Source organism: Colletotrichum chrysophilum, assembly GCF_026319265.1.
Source record: "Colletotrichum chrysophilum strain AFK26 chromosome Unknown scaffold_5, whole genome shotgun sequence".
Classification (NCBI taxonomy): Eukaryota; Fungi; Ascomycota; class Sordariomycetes; order Glomerellales; family Glomerellaceae; genus Colletotrichum; species Colletotrichum chrysophilum.
In genome coordinates this window covers 619,658-640,599 of record NW_026517292.1, presented here as the reverse complement: position 1 = coordinate 640,599, position 20,942 = coordinate 619,658, and the positions used below count along the sequence as shown (strand labels likewise).

At 53.5% G+C, this 20,942-nt stretch overlaps 5 protein-coding genes across 5 annotated transcripts; 3 read left to right on the top strand and 2 right to left on the bottom strand.

The window, feature by feature from the left end:
* Nucleotides 1–1,684: 1,684 nt before the first annotated feature.
* On the top strand, nt 1,685–2,309 carry COL26b_001282 (uncharacterized protein; the record flags this gene model as incomplete). Its single annotated transcript, XM_053174236.1, has 2 exons — nt 1,685–1,954; nt 2,022–2,309. 2 exons carry the CDS (start codon nt 1,685–1,687, stop codon nt 2,307–2,309), a joined length of 558 nt encoding a protein of 185 aa, XP_053041946.1.
* A 2,787-nt stretch (nt 2,310–5,096) lies between these two features.
* Nucleotides 5,097–5,666, top strand: COL26b_001281 (uncharacterized protein; the record flags this gene model as incomplete). Its single annotated transcript, XM_053174235.1, has 2 exons — nt 5,097–5,214; nt 5,449–5,666. The coding sequence occupies 2 exons, from the start codon at nt 5,097–5,099 to the stop codon at nt 5,664–5,666; spliced, it is 336 nt and encodes a 111-aa protein (XP_053041945.1).
* A 4,158-nt stretch (nt 5,667–9,824) lies between these two features.
* Nucleotides 9,825–11,633, bottom strand: COL26b_001280 (uncharacterized protein; the record flags this gene model as incomplete). Its single annotated transcript, XM_053174234.1, has 2 exons — nt 9,825–11,059; nt 11,117–11,633. 2 exons carry the CDS (start codon nt 11,631–11,633, stop codon nt 9,825–9,827), a joined length of 1,752 nt encoding a protein of 583 aa, XP_053041944.1.
* Nucleotides 11,634–13,417: 1,784 nt separating this feature from the next.
* On the bottom strand, nt 13,418–14,259 carry KPR4 (Ribose-phosphate pyrophosphokinase; the record flags this gene model as incomplete). Its single annotated transcript, XM_053174233.1, has 2 exons — nt 13,418–13,965; nt 14,034–14,259. 2 exons carry the CDS (start codon nt 14,257–14,259, stop codon nt 13,418–13,420), a joined length of 774 nt encoding a protein of 257 aa, XP_053041943.1.
* Nucleotides 14,260–16,501: 2,242 nt separating this feature from the next.
* On the top strand, nt 16,502–17,266 carry COL26b_001278 (uncharacterized protein; the record flags this gene model as incomplete). The annotated part of the gene is made up of 3 exons (XM_053174232.1): nt 16,502–16,717; nt 16,741–16,804; nt 16,908–17,266. The coding sequence occupies 3 exons, from the start codon at nt 16,502–16,504 to the stop codon at nt 17,264–17,266; spliced, it is 639 nt and encodes a 212-aa protein (XP_053041942.1).
* Nucleotides 17,267–20,942: the final 3,676 nt, after the last annotated feature.

Genomic DNA, 20,942 nt, shown 5'->3' with positions numbered 1-20,942 from the left:
AGCAGAAGCAGAACAGAAGCTGTCTATCAGAGTTTGGCCGCCCAGCGCACCAGCCACGCACGTACGACAACAACCGCCGCACCGCCCGCGGGTCTGGTGCTGTCTTCCACTGGCCTTCACGGCCTCCACCCCTTCCCCGTCCGTCAGGCCCCGTCACAAGCACAAGCACAAGCACAAGCACAAAAACAAGCAGGCGGGCGGGCGGGCGGCTGGCTCTCGGGTCACAAGTCGTGGCGAGACATGGACACACTACCCACGTACTAAGTGGCTAAGGCAGGAGGCACTGTGAAGTGTGAAGAAGAACAACAACAACCCAAGGCCCACAGTGCGTCTGCGAGATGCAGACTCAGTACCTGCATGCCACGCCTCAGCTGGCCCTGCGTCCATGTTCCGACCTGAGGAAAAGCGAGAGTGCCTGAAGGAGGGTCCTGAGATCCTAGTTGGCACATCGGTGGTGACTGCCAGGCACCTACTGTGCAGTAGTGCATACGAAGTACCGTCTGCCTCCAGGTCTGCCTCTCTCTGCCTGTGAAGGGTGCAGTTGCAGTAGTTGCAGGTGCAGCATTGTGCAGTGCGGTGGAAAAGTTGGAACGCAACGCAACGGCGCAGCGGCGGTGCTGGGAGAGACGATGCAAGTACCTGTCCTCCTGCTATCGCTGCGACTGCCGGCTCACCAGGACCTCCCAGGCTCGCCGAGTACACGCAACAACACTGTGAACTCGATGCTTTCCTCCCACCTCTCGCTCTTTTCCGCTTCTCATTCACCGTCCATCCATCCACCCATCCAATTCCCAGTCCCGGTCACAGTCCTGGTCCCAGTCGCTGCTGCCCTGGGTGTGTCCTCCTCCCCCCCAGTCCCAGTGTCCAAATACAGCCAGAGCCAGGCCATGCCCCACCAATACTGTCCGTCGCACTGGTAGGGTTGACGGCAGCCGGCGCCACGCCCCAAATTTACACCAGCGCACTAGACCCCGCTAGTCCCTGGCGGCTCTAGCTCGAGATCTACCGGCCAATGGAAACAGGGTGGCGAACTCGCGTATGGCGTCAAGCTGTGGAGCCACAGTGTCGTCCGCCAGAGCACTGTCCTCTGATCATCTCCCATTGGGCACCCTGTGGGTCCACCGCCGCCCCCCCATCCCTCCCACTGCCCAGTGTGCTTCCCGGTCTCCTTGCCCTCCGTGCCCTCCTGCACCTGTCCACCCTCCTCCCACCCTTTCGACTGCCTGCTCGATCCAACAAAACCATCGCTTGCTCCGGGTTCCTCTCTCCCGATACTTTTCAACATCTCTCTTCCCCCTCCATTTTACCGTGCCTACTTTCCGCTCACCTCGACCACCAACCATTTCACTCAACATCCACGATATACACATACAACAATTTCACACCTCCCAAAAAGACAAAAGCATTGCTTGATATCACCAATCTATATCTCTTCAACACGCACACACACTTTTACTCGCACTACGTTCATCGACTCGGCGGGTTTCATTGTTTGTGTTTCAAAACTGCAATAATACCGCAAAGCTCGGCTCACCCACATAAGACCACCGCACTTCCGCCACACACCGCACACTCACGCACACACTCCGCCTCCCCCAACCAACAAAACGGCACCGCTTCTCCAATCTCCAACCACGACGACATCTCTACACATCTCCGATACACCCCGACAAATTCATAGATAATGTCTTCATACTACCAGTTCAACCAGCACGCGCATCCTACCCCTGCCGTCCCTGGCGCCTCCCACAACCACCACGGCGGCCGCAATCGCAGACAGCCCAGGCTCTCCGTCTCCCAAAATGCGCACAAGCAGTTCCGCGGCGTTCGCAGCATGAAGGAGCTGACCGAGACCGCTTCCATCAATGTTTTCCGCACCAAGTTCGAGGCTGGCCGCTCGTTCGACCTTGAGGACGACATGGAGTTTTGCCCTGGCCTGTTGACCGACAGCGACGTAAGTGACTCGGAGCCTTGGATCTAGGTCTCCTGATCCAGTGACTAATCATGGTCGCCTACTGCAGATGCACTCCATCAGCGCCTCTGAACGCTCCTCCCTGGCGAGTAACTCCCCGGAGTCGTCGCCTACGCAGCAACCCCAGACGGTTGCTCCCGGCTTCTCCCTCAACTCTTCCTCTCCCGCCTTTATTCCTCCCGCCTACCAGCACCAGAGCTTGAAGATCCACCAGCCGTCCGCTACCCGCGCCCGCAACGCCATCCCCATCGTCAACCCTGCCACGGGCATCCAGATGTCCAGCCCGCCGCCTTCGGTATCCCCCGCCAGGATGCAGCAGGGCATGCGCAGGTGGTAAGGAAGCCGCCTCTCGCTCTCGTAACAGAGAGTCGGGGTGTGCGCCTCCTGCCATCTGCACCGACGCATGTTGTTGTGTAAAACTACTGCTAATTCGGCAATTTTGCTGATCATCTTGGTGGGCACCGAACAAAAAAATTTGGCATCGATGGCTTCTCTTGCGGGCTGGGCACCTCAAGGTTCTGGGCGGACCGCTGGTGTGGTCTTGCTCTTCTGTTGGCTCAACATTTCTCCTGTATAAACAACCTCACACGACATACCCTTGTTTAAGCGGCAAAATTACTTCGAGGCTTTACACGGCGCGACACGAGAAGTTATCGATACCATTTTCCTTTTTTTGGACTTTCGACTACAAAAATTCGACAAAAATCAATTCGGTGTCCTACCTCTCAAGGTGAGGCTGGACTTGCACGAATGGCGTTCCCACACGGGTGATTTTGCATTTTTACGACATTGCATCGGTGCCTGATGGCACCTCGGCGGAGTTCTCGGATATAATTAATTATCGGCATCTTTTTTCACGGACAGCGGGGACGACTTCCATTTTTTTGATTTTCAAGACGATTTTCAAAAATATCAGTTGCTCATCATGGTGCTCGACGGGTCACGAAGTCATTCCGAAAAAGATTATCTCGACATATAGAATGAGTGTCTTTTTACAGCAACTTATTCGGAGCGGGGGTAACGGGTGTTTCTGTTATGGGCTCACAACATTGGGAAATATCAAATGGGCGGTGGCGGGCAAAGAATTGCGTTGCTATTGTTTTGCGGCAAATCTCCAAAGCTTGGAAACGGGGTCCGGGAAATACCTTTGGGAAAAGGTGGAGTTGGTCATGGTTTCGGTCCGGGTGGTCTGCTGGCGGTGAACCTTCCCGGGAAGGGGATCGGGCGGCACCCATTTGCTTTGTTGTGCCTCTTCTCTCATTATTTTCATTATTCGAAGATGGACCATTCTCATCTGCTGCTTGGTCTTCCTGGGAGGGTCTTTTCTCTTGTCACGGGGTTTACAGGCATCTCCAGGGACATCGGGGAGTGTTGGGCGGTGGATTCTCTCGCACCTTGTCTGGGAGCACTTTTTCGCGAGCATATTTTGGAGACGTTGTGTTGTTTCTGGGGAGCAGGCATGACACGATAAATGGCTCTTGTGGTTTACTGGGTCTGGAGAAAGGGATACCTCTTTTGGGTGGTTGTACAGGAAATGCTCAAGACGTGAAAGGGTGTTCAACGGGGGAATCAGACCTGAAGTGTCGGATCCCATGGCGCGAAGCCAGCAAGGCGCAAATGCAATATACGATATCTTCATCTCAACCTCGGTGTTCTCTTGGTGAAGTGATCGAGCCTTGCGCTGAGTGATAACGTACTCCGCCCCAACGTGCATGCGGCTGCGAGAAATGCTATCTTCGCTAGAGGATTCGGAACACGGGCGATGTCAGCAAGCGTTCGGTCCTCCGTTGGATGATGAGGTTCGGATTGTCTTCGCTGGCCGACGACCTTCGTTGGCTCGGGACTCATGCACAGAAGCAGGTAGGGAAGAAGAGTCAAGACATTGATACCCCACGGCCCCCGCGCTTACGCTACATTACGCATTTCCCATAGAGGTAACTCGAAACCCGCAGCTCTTTCCCCCTGAGATCTGGCAGCACTCCTCAGTTCATGCAGAGCAGATAATGCGGGTGATATGAGACGTTTAAATTGAACAATCGAATATTGCTACCGTAATATGCTAAACTGTACGTCCAACCCACCCCGCCCCCTTTTTCCCCCTTCTGGATGGCAGTGTGTTTGTTGAGAGGGGCGGAGCAGCTGAGTGAGGGGTAGCGTAGCAAGCTCAGGCGGAAGGGGAGTTGTGTGGCCCTGTCTGACTCTCCTTGTGCGAGGACGAAAGGAGACTGAGAATCTCCCCCGGTTGCCCCGAGCTTGCGTCTTGAACAATGTAGCCGCCGGGGATGAGACAGAGACAGAGACGGGCTGGGTATGCGCATATCTAGGCTGGGTAAGGCGGTCTGTAAGGTAGGTCACCGCGGCCTGCTGCTACCGTCTTTGCTTCTTCTTCCCTCTGCAAGCTGCCGGCAGGGGCTGGGCGTGGTGAGGCAAGCAAGGGGCGGCGGCGGGGGACGTGGAGGGAGTGCTGGTGCTTGCCCCTGACAATGGGGAGTGATATCACGTGACATGACGCCTCAGCTGAAGAATCTGTCCCGCTCTTGCAAGTCAGCTGTGCTTCGTGTTACGAGGACCTCTGCGGCCTGGCCACTGCTCACATGATTTAGTCACGTGATCATCTCCAGCCAGCTGCCACAAGCTGTTAACGCCGAAGGCCAGGGGGAAGGAGGGGCTTGCAAATTGCTCAAAGGCAGTTGGGCAGGGTGGAGGACAAATCAACTCCACCTGTTTCCCTTTTCCGCATCCGATGGTCAGCAAGGCAGGAAGCACAACATTGGAGGGAGGAGCTCGGGCCTGCGGGGACACACCTCTTGCCTGCAAATGGATGTCACTTGCATGGAATGGGTACAGGTAGCTGCGATGATAGTGACGTCAGTGCTTTCGGGTAAAAGCGATGGGAAGAGCTCGTCTTTGCCTAGGTAATGCAGCAGCAGCAGAGCTCTTTGATGGAAAGCGCATCATCGTCATTATCGTGGAAATCACATTCCTGTCTCTTTCAAAAACTAACTCCCTCAATTTTTTTCTTCTTTTCTTGCTCTAACACCTACTGGATAAGTTCAATTGAAAGGAATCAAGCCTGCAAAAGTAATACCACACCACAGAAAGACGACAAAACGAAATAGACACAATGGCTTCCCGCTTCGTCCTCGCTTCTACCCCCATCGCCCGCGGCGCTTTCGTCGTCGGTAGACAGACCGCCGCCTTCTCGACGACGAGATTCATGGGCTTGAAGGAGTCTGCGAACCGTAAGTTGCCTCGAATTCCTTCTTTGCGCCCCAATTGTGTGGATAGGAAGAAGCCTTGCCTGTCACGATATTGTGACGAAGCTGCCTACCCATGATACCCCACCCGTTCACGACATCATCACTTTATCCCCAAACCATCAAAAGCCCAATTCCCATTCCCAATCAGCCCTCCGTCCATCACCTCTTCAATCTTTGATACTAGAAAACGAACCTGAGCTGACCATCCCCCCACAGAAACAGAGACCGACCACGAGAAGCACAAGCAAGACTCCCTGCACAAGCAGAAGCAGGGCAAGGGCCACTGGAAGCCCGAGCTCGCGTCCGACAGCGAGGAGGCCGTCAAGGCGGACCGCGCCACCGAGGGCGTCGACCCCAAGACGCTGGCGGAGCGCACCAAGAAGGCTGCCGAGGAGACGAGCAAGGCCGGTACGAGCATGCGCGACGGGTTGTAAAAACGTCGTTGAGGAAGATGGATGTTTTGTTTGCTTATTTGCTTTTTGTGATTCCAGCTTGAACGCCTCCTTGTCACATGCCAACTTGTATGGTCTTGACAAGGCCTGGTACGCTTCTACCCCATGCCATGTGCGCGCAACGGCGAACAGGATGAGACGCATAGAGTATACAGAATCACATGTGAGAGACGGCTGTATGGGATTGCTGGGCTTGTTATGAAAAGATTGCATGCGGATGGGGACGGGGTTCTCGGGCCGGAGTAATTGTATGCATGTTAGGCCTGGGTCTGGAGTTGATCAGTTCGAACGACGCTATATGATGTGCTTGGTGATTTTGTACTTGCAGCAAGTGCTTCAAGGCCCTGAACACGCTCAATTCGTAGCTCACCCTTAGCCAGCATTGAACTTCAATAATCGACGGCTCCGACTCACACAGAGGCCCAGCTGTATAAGTCAGTGTACACGATGATAACCTAAGTCGAGGACCAATTCGTTGTCGTAGAAAAATGTTGCCCTGACAAACAACGCCAAGCACGGTTGCCAGGGTGCTAGAAGTTATCACCGCAAGTCAATGCCACAAGGATGGGTCTCAACTCCAACAGCTCTCCGCTCCGCAGCCCTGGTGTATGAAGCTGGAATACACAAGCAGCAAGACCAGTGACTGACGGCAGCCATGCCCAGCCAGACCGACAGTATTGAATTGGAAGAGATACTGGTCCCCCCCCCGCCCCCCCCCCCGTGGAGTTGCACGATCTCTTGACACAGCGCGTGACGGGTTCGACTGTGGCGTATTTCGTATGGATCATAAATCATGACATGTGATTACCCGCAACTTTTATATCTCCCCTTATAGAGATGGTCTCGGCTTAGAGGACTTTTTGCTGCGGATATATTATGCCGCGGCAGAAGATTGATTGGCCAGACGACAAGAATCTGCACCGATGGACGCGGTTTCTCTCCTCCAACGTGGCGCGAAAGCTTTGAACGTCTGAATCTTGTCAAGCTACACATACCAACAGCCGTCCCAATTTCTCGATCCAATCGTCCGGCGATGACGGTATCCCCTGTGTATCCTGCGGTATAAGTTCTGGCCAGGCGTCAGCCTTAGTGTACAGTCCATAGTCTAAGACAAACCTATTTCTCCCTCACAAGTAAGGTCCTTTCTTCATGATTGCAAAATGAACTTCAGAACACTCTATTGCGGCCTCGGATAAAAAGAATGTCTCTGTGGTACGCTTTTATACAGCATGGGCCGAAGGGTCTGCTGTCCGGTTCGAACTCGTCATTCGATGCGTCCAAAGGTCTTGCAGTAATATCCAACCAGGCTGGGAATCACTTCACAGGCACTATAAAGCCTTACTGGAAGTCTCCAGCTACGCCTCCAGCAGCCAATGTAAGTCTCTCAACATACGTTCGGTCTGGAGCGTTCAAAAAGTGAGTCCTCCGTCGCACAGCTGTGAGCTATATTCCAGGATCGAGTCTGAAACCCGACGAGAGGTTAAAGGACAACTCTCGTCGCCTTCTTCTTCTTCTTTTTATTCTCTGTGCATACACGAATGCTTCTTGTCTCTTCCTATGTCTACCATGACAGACTCGCAGGTCCTCGTGCCGGGAGGAAGGGGATGTCCCGCATCGAGATATTCGCCAGATCTTACGATTCATCACCGGCGTCTACATCACGGAGGACCAAGACTAGGATTGTGAATCCACGGTCATCTCATGCATAGCCAGGTTATATCATGTAAGATGTGCGAGGGGCTCCTCCCAGACTCTTTTCAGCATGGCCTCCGGCGTCTGCTATTCTAATCGTCAAAGTCTATATTTTGAGGGTGACCAAGCTAGAACTTGTTCACCCAAGCCAAATCATCCTGCCGTTGTGATGTAGATTGCTGGCTGACGATGACTTGAACTTTGGCCATCACGTTGATTATGACTGGGATACACGCCAACCACGAAATTGAGACCGCGGCTCCGTCCGTCGTCGTCGTTATCCCCGTCGAGCTATTGTTATGTCTCCGGAGTATCAGAGCGCTGTGCACATAGCGCACGTTCTTTTCTTGAGACTTCTTTCTACTTTGATTATAGATTGACATGCCACGTAAGACACCTCGGTCATCACAACGTGATGTGGTTGCTTAACCAGCATATCTGGCAGTGCCATTATCTCCGAATGTTATCCCTGTTTATAGATGTCCCCAGGGGAGGGCATGCGCATGTCACAATCACAAAGCTGGAGCTCTTTCAGGCATGTCTGTTCCCCTAAACGTATATATATAATTCTTTTGTGGGCAATGCATTCTCTGGAAAGACGAGCACAATGCTTGTTCCCTGTCTATCCCTGTCACAACTTCCGGACTGGACATTCATCAGATGCAAAAGACCTAAATGGGTCGGGAACTTCTGCATGAAGCTTCTCTGGCAACGCAGATCTGCCTTCTGTCATCTTTGGATGTCCGTCACTGTTACTCGACTGAATAATGCATGGTATGCAACTTCACAAAACCCTCCTTAATTCGAGAAGGTGAGACGCCCCTGGCATTGATAGGCCGTGCTGCGTGTGTCTTGGTGACTTAATGACAAGCTCCTAGCAGGCTGGAACGCATGATGATTGGTGAAGAGCTATCATTTCATGAAAGGCAGTGAAGTGGAGGCAGGATTGCTGTTTACCAAGTTCCAAAGAGTGAAGGCAAAGCCAGATCTTTAGATAAATAGCCTACAAGGCTGGCAAAAGCATCGAGTCCCCTCCCGCCTCGTGTTCTTAGCATATACCATGGGAGCACTATGCCTACAATCTCCCTCCGCCAGCGTTAGAGTATATTTTCTTTGAAGAGCACGACAAGATCACCTCTCTAAGCAATTGGCCATTTCTCGAGTACAATTAGTTCATTCAAGCTTCTTTCCTTGGTCGAGCCGGTTCCACCGCCAAAGCAAACACTGCAGGCCGAGAGAGTCGTCCAGCGCAGGGATTTCTCAACCCCGCCCACGCCAGTTAACTCCATACGAATACGCAACATCAAAATAGACCCCAGGGATGTTCGAGAACACCACCTGTATTCGACTGAAGCGAATTCAACACGACAAACTAGGTGGCAGTAGGCCAAGATCTATTGAAGGGCAGCTATCGTTGTTGAATGGAGGGCAATCTTCATCCCCAGAACCATCATCATTTGTCTGCTGTACGTTTCTACATGTACGAAACGTGATACCGTATTTATATTGGTCAGGATGTCAAAGCCTCCACTTTGGTGATCCAGACAGCCCATGTCGCTATGCGAGCACTCTCAATTCATGACTGGGCGTCTTTGCGAAGCCGACATGATGCTGCCGGAAGTTACTGCATAGCGCGGAGAGCTCTTCACCAATATTTCGTATAAGTCGAGCAATTCGTTCAGAATCTTTGTCAAAGCACCATTGAGGTGTTTCCACTCAACTATCGCTTTTATCACAGCACTCGATCTGCCACCAAGCGCAGAGATATCCTAGCTTCATGTTTTCTCAACCCTGACTGTTCAAGATGCTGTCTAGGTATCGAGTGAAATATGTGAATACCTTCAGAATAAAAAGATCCCGATACTGGACGGCGGCAGTAGCAGTTTGAGACGAGATTCATCGAAGCAACCGGGTTCAAGTTCATTCCTTCCTTGATGAGCGGGATTCTCTTCAGTATTTCAATGCGCAACGATTTGATCCAGACATTTCATTTGCCCCTGTTGAAGAGAGTAGGCAGCCATTGCGTAGACTTATATAGTCGGCTTGCCCGGTACTAGTGGGGGGCGTTCACCACATTCCGAGATGTACTGTCAACCCCCGTTAAGACTCACGACTTGGTTCGACCAGATTTCAATGCAACACGCTGTTCAAGATCTGACAGTCAACACTCGAATCAATGCCATTTTTTCCGTCCTCTACGCCAGAGCCTGAGCTCTCCTCCCTATAACCCACGCTACATTCTCCGTAAATGCGAACCCGCCCGCCCAACGTCACCAGGCGCCGCCATGGGGTTACGCCCGTATAATTAAAACTACAAGAAACACCATGCCAAAACGCCAGGTATGACCGCCCGCTCCCCAGGCGATCCCCATATATCCCTATAAGGTGCTGTGCGATTCAGGGGTAAAACACCATGACCCCCCAGAACCCCGCCTTTTCCACGCACACTCACAGCTTCAAGTTATACGTCCCCGCCAGCTTCGGAAACGTCTGATGAAACGCCTGTCCCAGCGTCCAATTCTCAATCCTCCGCAGATGCCTCTCAAACACAGGGTTAATCACCACCTCGTCCGACTCCGGCACCTGCAGCAGCGTATCCGTGTCCTCATACCCCCAATTCAGACTCAGCGTCGTCGTGAACGGCACGAAGAAGTTGTCAAACAGGTACTCGCGCGGGTTGTAGTCGCGGCACAGCTTCTCGCGCATCGCGGGGAAGGGCACGTGGTCGATCCAGGCCGGGTGCTCCGTGAAGAGCTGCGAGGGCCGCGGGCGCACCCAGTCGGGCAGCCGCTCAAAGTTCTCCTGGGTGGGCGAGATCTGCCAGCGCATGATGAGGAACATGATGTACAGCACGGCGACGCGCTGCGGCAGCGCCGAGAGGTCCGGGAAGGTGGCCAGGATGTCGGTGAAGACCTTGGACAGCGGGTGCGAGTACTTGCTGTTGGCCGGGTTGAGCAGCGAGAGGACTGAGGGGTAGCGCGGCCCGATGACCTCGTGCGCGGAGAGGCCGTCGGCGGCGCGCTGGCGGCGCTCGTGCAGGAAGTCGAGGAGGAGCGAGTCAAGCGGGCAAGTGGGGCCGCAGTTCTTCACCTCGGCGGAGTAGCTCGCGAGGGCGCGGGAGGGCTCGGACGGCGCGGAGGACGGGGTGGACTGCGCGGGGCCGTAGTCCATCTGGGAGGAGCGCGGGGTGTGGACGGTGGCGCTGGCGTTGGCGTTGTTGGCGTTGTTCGCGGAGGTGGAGGGGCCGGAGAGGGAGGGGCTGCGGGAGTGGGAGACGGGGCCGACGCCGGTCCAGTCGTGCTTCATGGGGACGTGGTGGTAGTGCGGGGAGTCCTGGGCGCCGTTGGGGCCGCTCTGGATCTTGCCGAGGCGGGCGTTGGAGTCGAGGAGGAAGTCGAGGCCGAGACGCTCCGGGCCGAGGTCGAGGCCGTGGCGGAGGTCCAGGCGTTGCTGGTTGAGCATCTTGCCGGCGGCGTACATGTGGTTCGGGGGCGAGAGGTCCGGGATGCCGCCGTTGCCGCCGCCGCCGGAGGTCTGCCAGTTTGCGGTGGGGTCCAGGGAGGCGGGCGAGGCGGCGCTGTTGGGCGTCGAGGCGTTGTTGGCGGACATGGGCCCGTTTGGGTGGTGGACCGGGTGGGAGTAGCTTCCGGATGGGGAAGGGAAGACCACCGGGTCTGGCGGTTCTGCGGGTTCTCGGTTAGGACCGTGCCGTAATACGCAGGGGGAGAGAGAGGGCTTACGTTGGACCGCTGGTGTGGAGGAGATCAGCGGTTGGATGGAGGCGATGAAGGCCTGCAGGCGGCGTTTGAGGTCCGCATTCTCCGCCTCGACGGCCTCCTTGGCGCGCAAGACGGCCTGGAGTTCCTGATAGGGCTGCTGGGAGGTGAGCTCCTGGATGCGGCGCTCCAGCGTCTCGATCTGGTTCTTCGTGCGCTCGCGGATGGCTCGCTGGGCCTCCCTGTCGTTGGCGCGCTTCTTGGCCAGCTGCTCCGGCGTCAGGTTCGCGACGCCCCTGGACCCGGGCCCGGTCTTGCGCTTCTTGCCCGTCTCGGCGGGCGGTTGCGACGCCGGCGAGGTCCCGGGCCCGGCCCCGCCGGTCGGGGTGCCCGAGTCCGCGGCGTGTCCTCCATGTCCGCCGGCGGGGCTGTAATGTGAGTCCGGGACGCTGCGCTTGTTGTTGCTGTTCAGGACGGTGGTGGTTACCGACGAGGCCACGGAGCCGGCGGGACTGGGGTGGGAGACGGCATCGGGGGCCATATGAGAAGTCGGACACGGAGCCGGTGCAAGCAAGCACAGGTGGGTCCCCCGGGAATAGTAAGCCGCGTCCGAAAGGGAGGGGGTTCACCCTGCGGTACCCGTACCCGTAGCCTACTCAGGTCAAGCTCCGCTCTCGGTCAGGGAGCCGGTCTTGGCCGTGATCGCGCGACGGCGGCGGCGGCCGTGAGGCATAGAGGACTTATCCCGCAGTTGTGGAGTCCAGAGCAGGAAAATAAATGCGGCGATTGGTACGGGGGTCAATGGGTTGAACACCGCCGTGTTGGGCGGTATGGTTGCTTAACAAAAGAAAGAAAATTCGGGGCCCCTGGATGCCTTCTTCCTGGCTTTTTTGCGGCTCCCTTGTTCTGGTGGCCGCCGCAGGAAACCAAACAAAACACCACACTCAAACAGACAGGCCCTGGAGCCGGCGGTGCGGGTGCAGCGCAGCGGAGCAGTGGGCAGCAGGAACGGAACGAAACGAATAGAAAATCTTGGTCAAGGTGCGACGAGGGGGTGGGAAAATGTGGTAAGGTATGATCTGAGGGGCGGGTTTTCCGGGGGGGTTCGCTAGCTGGCTTGCTGTGCTCTCTCACTCACTCAACTCACTCTCAGCTCAGCTGCACATCAACTCGCTTGCTTGCTTGCTTGGGAGCCTTGGGTTGAGCGCAGCAGCAGCGCGACGGACGGGAACAGGCGAATGGAATGGGGTGATAATGAATCATTCAGAAACCGAGGGACGGCGACGGAAGGCCAAGATCCCGAGTCATGGCCCAGCTCGGTAAACGGTGCTGATTTGCGCTAGCCTCGGGCATTTCTCGCGTTACTGCAAAATGCGGACAAGGGTTGGTGGGCTTGCGGATCTTTGAAGGAGAGAAGGGCCTTCCTTCTTTCTCAACTCTTGGGCACTCCGGATGCAGCTGGCCAAATGTTTAAACAAATTCAATTTTTTTGGTTTCTAATCTTTCCGCTCTCTTCTAGCTTTCCCCCTCCACCCTCGTGATTCCCAGACATCAGCTAAAAATTCGAGGGCGGGGGAGACGAAAACTCAAAAAAGATGGTTTGGGTTAGAGTTTGTACAGACAGAGCATAGCTAGGCAGCTGGAACAACGCGACCTTCCTTAGCAGTACCAACAACAGCTTGTGTGTGCTTCGCAGTCGTACAAGCGGCATCAGCTCGACGCCCATAGCGCGAAAACGACACACACACAGCTGCAGAACGTGCCAGGAACTTGCCGGTTCATGCGGTTTGTTCGCTGTCAGGACCGGACTGACTGACTTGTCCGTTTCCTCGTTTTCGCGGGAAAGGGAAACAGGCGGTCAAGACTCGACAGCGCAAGATGGAGCAAGAAAGGGGGAAGTCTCAAGAGAGCATTATGCACAGACTTTCATCTGAATTGTGCAGGTTAAGACCAGCTTTATGCAAACATCTTCGACGCTCATCTAGAAAGAAAATCAAGTCAGAGACATCTGAGAGGGTGGTGGCGTCGGGATGGAATCTCCGTCATAGGGCGCGGGCCCGTCCTATCACAAGCTTCTCCTCGTAGCAGTGTCTCACATTTGACTGACCCTGAACAAAGGAGCACGGGAAGCCAAAGGAAAAACCATTGTTATTTTAGACCAGCAGCCTTAAATGCTAATCCGCCGAGCGTTCGAGCCAAAGCCAGCCCCCGCCAACCTGGGTATCCATTCAAAGCCAAAAAGCCATTATCGTTATCGTCAAACATCGTCATCTTACTCCAGACTCCCTCCACCCAAAAACACCAGAAACACACGGCACGACATCATCATGCCTTGACCGCTTCCACGAAGAGCTCCCGCATGCCCTTCAGCAGCACCGCGAGCTCTCTCGTCTCGTTGAGCTGGTCCAGCACCTTCTCCACGCGCTCGCGCTCCAGCTTGGGCCTGCAGTGCCGGATATCGTAGTCCCTGCTCGACGTCGAGAGCTCGAACCACGCCTCCCTGTCCCAGTCCTCGCTGTCAATGTAGCTGTAGATGAACTTGAGCCGGTCGTCCTGGCCCGCGCCCTCTATCCGCAGGCCGAGGTTCTGCTGCCAAAACTCGAGCTCCGGGACGTTGAACCGCGACTGCGCCTCCAGCTGCGCGGCGTGCGCGCGCTGCGCCGCGACCTTCGCGTCGATCTCCTTCTGCGTCTCCTCGATCTGCTTCTTCAGCGCGTCTCGTGTTGCCAGGTGCTTGTCGCGCTCCTCCGACAGCTGGGCGATGGCGGCCTGCATCTCGCGCGTCTCGGCCTTCTCCTTCTGGACGGTTTGTTGGTGTGTGCTCGTCTTGTGCTGGAGGATCTCAATGTCCTTCTTCTTCATGCGTTGGTCCTCTGTGATACGGTCAGTCAGCATCGTTTGGGCATCGATACTGCGGGAATGCTGGCGCGACCCGACGTACCTTGAAGTTCGGCAATATTCATGCGAAACTCATTCCTCTCCTCCAACACGCGCTTGCGCCCTTGCTCGATAAACCCGTCGAATCGTGAAGAGAATTTGTTCATGCGGTCGCGCAGCTCGTCGAAGCCGAAGTTCGCATTCGGGAGGGTGTCGGCGACCGATGGGGTTGCCATCAGGGACTGGCGGTTGATGCTCGCGGAGAGCGAAGATTCGAATGCCGACGACATCGTCGCTGAGATATAGTGCTATGCTGAGCAAATCGTAAAATCGTTTCGAAGCGACGTGAGGATAGACTGGCAGCCTTCTACAATCGCAATCGCATGTGACGGAAGAATGGGGTTAGGTGGGCTTGGGAAGCGGTAGGATATTTTTGGCGTTTATGTCACGCGTTGCTATGTCAACAATCTGGCAGGTGCCAGAAGGGCTGCTGACTAACACTCTTGCTGACTTATCCACCCAGCCCCTGAACAGTTCAATCGCCTCCTTGGATAACATCTTCCGGCAGGATGCTGTTGATGCAGCTTCTTGGAATGATCGAATGGCCTACTTGTTGCTGATTGATGTCCCAATCCGGCTCGTTCCCTGACTGAAGCTAAGGGGGTTTTGCTTGGGAGTGAGTACGGGACTCAAGTCCGGGACCGGCCCCGCTTTCGGCTTCCCAAGCCGGACTTCTTGAACCCATCGTGATAAACATGCTCTAATGTCAAACATTCAGAGGCGTCGATTGTTTGGGATCAGGCAAAATTTTGAGGGAGGGAAACTGCTTCTTCCAGGCTATTTCTGCTCCTCCTTTGAGCTCACTCGGTCAGAGAAGGCTTTGTATCTCTCCAAGCTTTCCTTGGGCCAGTATTCTTCCATGGGCCCGTACTCCTCAAACACCACATCCCCCTCCGGAATGCCAAACCACCTGTGCCTCTTACTTCCACCTCCAGCAAATATATGCGCATGCGGCCTCAATCCTCTCGAAGGAACGTATCTCTCCCCGTCCACAAGCCCATCAATCGTTCCCACCCGCACAATCTTCAGCAGACTCCTCGTCGTTCCCGAGTAATGACTCCACACCACCGTAAAGCACTCCGGACACCGCACCATAACCTGCCCCTCTGGCCCCGACGTCGCGGTCGGGATGCCTTTTCGCAGGAGCCGCGCCTCGGCCTCTTCGCCACTTTCGCCGGTCGATAGCGTCGTGTGCACGCGGTCCGGCTCGTACAGCGCGTTCAGCGCGAAAGAGGTGCCCGTCTCCCGCTGACAGTACGTGCAGTGGCATGCGTGGACGATGATCGGGGATGAGGAGAGGGTGTATCGTACGTGGGAGCAGGCGCAACGGCCGGTCAGAGGGCTCTCGCTCGTGGGGCTGTCATTTGGGCTCCTGATATACGGTCAATTGAGGAAAATATCCCGGCGGGAGCAAGAGCGGTACTCACCCCATGGCTGGACTTTCGAAGAGGTTTCAAGGTAACTATGTTTTGCGAATTGAAAATTGAAAGTAGTTGAAATAAGTAGCCGTTTTCCTTGCAGGCGAGCATGCAAACCGAGATGCATATTGCGTCATACCTATCCGTGGGGAAACACAACAGCAGCTTCAGCAAGGGTGCTTTTAAACTGATGTTTGCTCTCCTTACATAAAGCCAGTCTGCTCGACCTCTTCTTCGACTTGCAGACAATGCTATAAGAACCAGGTTCATGATCAAAGAAGACATGGAGCAAGACAACACCCAGATCACGCAGGCATGAAAAGGCTCATAATGATGAACCTGAGTAAAGATAAGAAATCTTTAGATCAAGCACTCACAGTAATTCTTTCACGCAGCGTAGAATACCCTCTCTCTTTGGGTTCGCTTAAGCTTCCCATGTCTAGGTTACCAAGACCAACGTGGAGTCTTCTGTCATTATCATAGCCACTTTGGCAATCATCTAGATAGGTTTCTCTCATTTTCATACTGGAGCCAACAAATGAAATAACGTTTGATATCTCCATCTTTCTAAACAGCCAGACCACGCGAGGGCGGTACAGTAGCTTTCAAGATGATTGAGAACAATGCGTTCGCTCTTCAGGGACATACGTCAGACACCCTGTCATTTGTATACTTGCTGTGAGAGACTACCGCACCAGATTGCGGGACTGTGAATAAATCTCAAGTCGATACCTCACAGCCTGAATCACTACCAAGCCCCCAGCCCCGTATAAGAAGGAAAACTCTTTCCCATCGCTGGAGCGACTTTGTTTACGTGCTTTCAACGATAACTGAGGTAGATAAAGCAGTTACTCTTTTGAAAACCCATCCATTATCGTCGAGGTCTCCAAAAGCATTTCCCAAGGGCCTTGTATATCGAGATAGCCTCAGATCAAGCATCAATCATCACCACAGCTCCCACATCAAAGCAATCCCACACCAATCTTAGGTATTATCGTCTTCTTTCCCCTCCACAGAGGAGTGCTTCACTAACAAAACCGAAATGCAGGTCAACATGGCCGAACCCCACATCATCCTCGAAACCCACCTCTACTCCCTGCCCCCCAACGGCGCTCCCCCTTGGATCAGGAGCTTCCACCTCCGCCTCTGCCCGACCGCCGCCACCAAGGCCGACATCCTCACCCTCGTCCGCAACTCCGTCGTCCGCATAGGCCGCGCCGACCCAGTCGTGGAAGCGCAGGTGACGCTCTTCTTCACGCGCAACGGCCACGTCGCGTCCCTCCCCGGAGCCAGCAACCTCGGCACCAACACCGTCGCCGTCCCGATCTACCAGCCTCCTCAGCTGATCAACTACTCCGTGCCCTGCTTCACGCAGCAGCAGCAGATGGGCGCTCCCGGCTGGCCTCTTGCTCTCACCTACGCTAACGGCGTCAACTGGCTGCATTCATACGGCCCCGGAGGTATGATGGGTATGGGAGGTGGACAGCAGCAGCAGCAGATCATTGTCGGCGGTCAGATTGGCTTTATCAACGTCAATGTTCCAACTGTCAATGTATCTGGTGGCCGTCCGGTTGTGTCTGACGTCGTCAGGGAGGCTCGGCTCGATGGAATCGCGGAGGCAGCTTTGGGTGGAATGTTGGAGTGGGTTGGAGGACCGAATGGTCTGAAGCTGATTGTCATCGTGGATGTAGACGGACGGGATGTTCTTCCTGCGGTTATCACCCTGCCGGAGGCACCTGCTGTGGCCACGCCTCCGGCAGCTCCCGCTACTTCGCCTCCTGTTGCAGAAGATGCCCCCGCCGAGCCTGCGGCCGAGTAAACACTTTGATGGTTGCGGTTTGGAAGAAAGACATTGGCTGTCGAAGTTAACTAGCTAGGGTATTAGCTAGGTTAGAAGATTGAAGCACGCTGTTTTCGAAGAGATTATTTAAGATAAACTATAGCTTAAAGACGCTCGGTAATCCCCGTGACAGCCTCTGTGAGGCAACCATCCGCCCAGATGTACTCGGCTTGCACCGAGTATAAATGTTGAACTCGGCCCCTCATCTGGCTGCTTCAAATGTTCTAGTCGTTCTTCTATTAGCACTAGCTGTACAAAAGCTGAGTAGAGCTAGATGTTATGCTGCTGAGACCACATACCACACCTGCTACCTGTCACTTCCGTTGTGTGATTGCATCTCAAGTATTCTGAGATTATTATCATCAGGAGCGAGGAATATTCGGCGGAAAGTGCTGGGAGGGGGCTATGAAACGACATCTCGGCGCGCCCTCTCCAGCTGTCCCAGAAGATCTAAAACCCACACTTCGAACTCGTAGGAGATCCTTTTTTTTGAGATGTCCTCTTACCAAGAGACAAGACTTGTTCCACAAAAGACTCATCTTTTCATGCCTGCGAAGCATCGTATTGAGGAAGTTTCGCGCTCGTCCAGTAGGTCTGGGAAGCATTATATAATGTGAAAGCCACCTACCGCCCATAAGATTCAAGATTTGTGTCATAGCGGAATCAGCCTGTCCAAGGCCCCCGTGGGACATCTCTTCCATGGCGAAGAAGAATTTTACCGACACGTATAAAACCTTCAGATCGCAGCGAACCCAGACGAGATGGCCCAACAATCTAACCGGCTCGAAATCTTCTGATTGAGCTCCAGAGTCGCTGGATGGACATAGGCAGTGCATCGCCAACGCATCCTGGGTTCTTGCTGACGGGTTTTCTCGAGCAGTACCCTTGATCGCAAGCAGAATACATCGCAGACCGTAGAGACAAATAGAAGTGAGTGAGAACACAGGGAATTCCAGCATTTCGACATGTGTGTGGTACGTCAAGACCACATCAAGTATGAAGGCTAGGCAAGGTACAATGGCGAACGAACGATCCTACTCCACATCCACTATTATCAGCAATTGATTGGTCTGTTGTAAAATCCTAAAAGACTGGTCATTGTTTCATTAAATACCTTCTCTCCTGTGTCAGCCTTATTGCTCCTAAGCTGCATGAAGAACATACAACCTGAGGCATGGTGTGTTCTTGTGTACTGGACCGCAATAGAGAGTGTCGGTCACGCTGTTTACACGTCTGATTCGTCGAGACCTGTCCGTCTTACACGTATGCCCACGATCTCAGCAAATCGGGAACAAGAAAGTGCGCAATTGCCCGTCAATCGTCGTCGTCGGTCATCACTTTGGTATCAATATGGCGATTATCATGCTTCTGCCAACCGTTGTCCCCATGATGAAGCCAGCTACCCATTGTTACATGCGATGACAGAAGGTCCTTGCAGCTGACTCCAGCTAAGACTCTATTCGTTCGTAAAGAGGGTCCAGTTATGCCCCATTGCTGGTGTTCTCGGAAGTTGGTGGACTTTTACTACCTTAGCTTTAATACTATCCGCCGCATCATGAACCCTGCCACGCATAAAACGACACCAATCAACTCTATGAGCTCCTCCCTTTCCATTATGACGGGTGGAATCTACATATACAAGACTTACAATCAAAGAGAACATTTTTCATACAAAATCGGCCGCTCGCACCAGAGCCTGGCGATCCATACATGGAAGACTGAACATGCGCACCCTGGAAAGTCCCAAAACGGTTCACCACCGCAGTTCACCACCGCACAAAGTGTTCTGTCGTGCTAAAGTGATTGCTGAGGCAACAAACTTGAATAACAGATGGTGTACACTGAGAGTCGCAGAGACCGACGGCAATGAAAGAGAACGCTGCCAATACTAGCATCTTGAAGTGTTGTTTGCGGGACATCGGGATCACCCGAATCGCTCCGCATTACCCGCGCGGACGTTCGAAACTGATTTGTCTGTGGGGTGATTCCATACGCGGAGGACCTATCAGCTACTGTATAATGCCTTTCTTTTAGGTTTAACCTATCTCTACTGCGCTACTAAAACGACGTAAGCGACACAGGTGTCTTTACTTCTATCAAGCCACAACACAATATTATGGTCTTCGCGTCATTTAAATCCATCTATTACCTCTCTCACACGTATTACAGCGCCTTCCCTGACCTAATATAAAGAAAGGCGCAATCCCTAAGTCTATTGCCTTCCCTCATTGCTTGCGTATTCGATAACAGCAGATAGAATACTCGATCGACACTCGTTTCGAGAATGCAACTCGCTACCCCTGAAATGTAGTGAAGAACGAACTTGCGCTTGTCTTAGTTTTAGAAGCAACCTACATGGCGATGGTACACGCCATTTACCAATTCTACTATTCTTAAGATCACATATAGATTCAAACGCCCTTTTATACTGCTCCACATCATGACCACTTCCTTAGTACTGCCCACCATCACCACACACATCTGAAGCGCTCAACCGTGCGGACTGCCCGAGACAGTTTTGTAATATAAAAGCTTTCTCAGTGTGACAAATTTCGTTTCGTTTCTCCACGATTGTGATTGCTCTGACCTTGTTGTCCTAAAGAGCGTGGCAGCCTAACTCCATGGATGGACATTAGCACTGACTATGCAACAATCACTCAACAGTCAGGATAGTCTACGTTTCCTTTACATGCTTAATTCGTCTTCATTTCTGTCATAATGGATCTACTCCCTCTGGTATCAAAGTCCGCCAACAGAAAACAGACATGTCAGCTAGTCGCATTCGGAGTACACTCATCCCCACAAGCTGTGCTGGGATTCTGGCAGCGAAAATTGCCTACTGACAATTGACCCGGCCACACCACCTAGGCATCTTTGTGTTCTTGTCTCAAAACCTATTTGGGTTTCTTGCCAGAAATTTATAGCTGCAAATCCTCAGTCAACATGCGTCAGTCATCATCCGCTGACATTCCGTGAGAAGTACATAAATTGGCATTACTATCGTCAGACACAACCGCACCCACAAGAGAAATACCGTAAAACGTCTAATTTGGACTAATTCGAATTGAAATCTTATCGTGTTTTACCGTAGTCAGCCACTTCTCTCACTCAAAAAATACCACAAGGCGCATCATCTTGTTCACTCGTCCGTCACCCCCAGTCGCATCTTCGTATTCCGGCGGCGAGGAGCATATGCTCTTACTTCCTCCCCCGCAAGTGAGACGTCTTGTGAGAAACTTATCAGAGAGACATTGAAGTAAACTCTGTGCGGATAACACCATCGCTCGCAAGGATTGCGTTCTTCTTTCTCTCCTCTCCCTTTTGGGCTTCTCGCATACATACATAGTAAGACAATACGAAAGCCGGCCGGCCGGCCCTATGTTAGATGGCATATATAAATGCAGATCTCCCACCAACCAATGCCCCCGCGATCTGCAATGAATGCTATGCTGAGAAATTGAAGGCAGCAACGACCAACCTGAAGTCAACGCAATACTGCTCGTACACCAACCAGTCAGCCCACCTACCACTCCCGGAGCAGCATAGACAGCTTCACGAACAGTCTCTTCATGTGCACCCAGGAATACTCTCAGGATGCAAGAGATAGACAACACTAAACCGATCACACTTCATGAGAGACCCTACTGCGAGGATC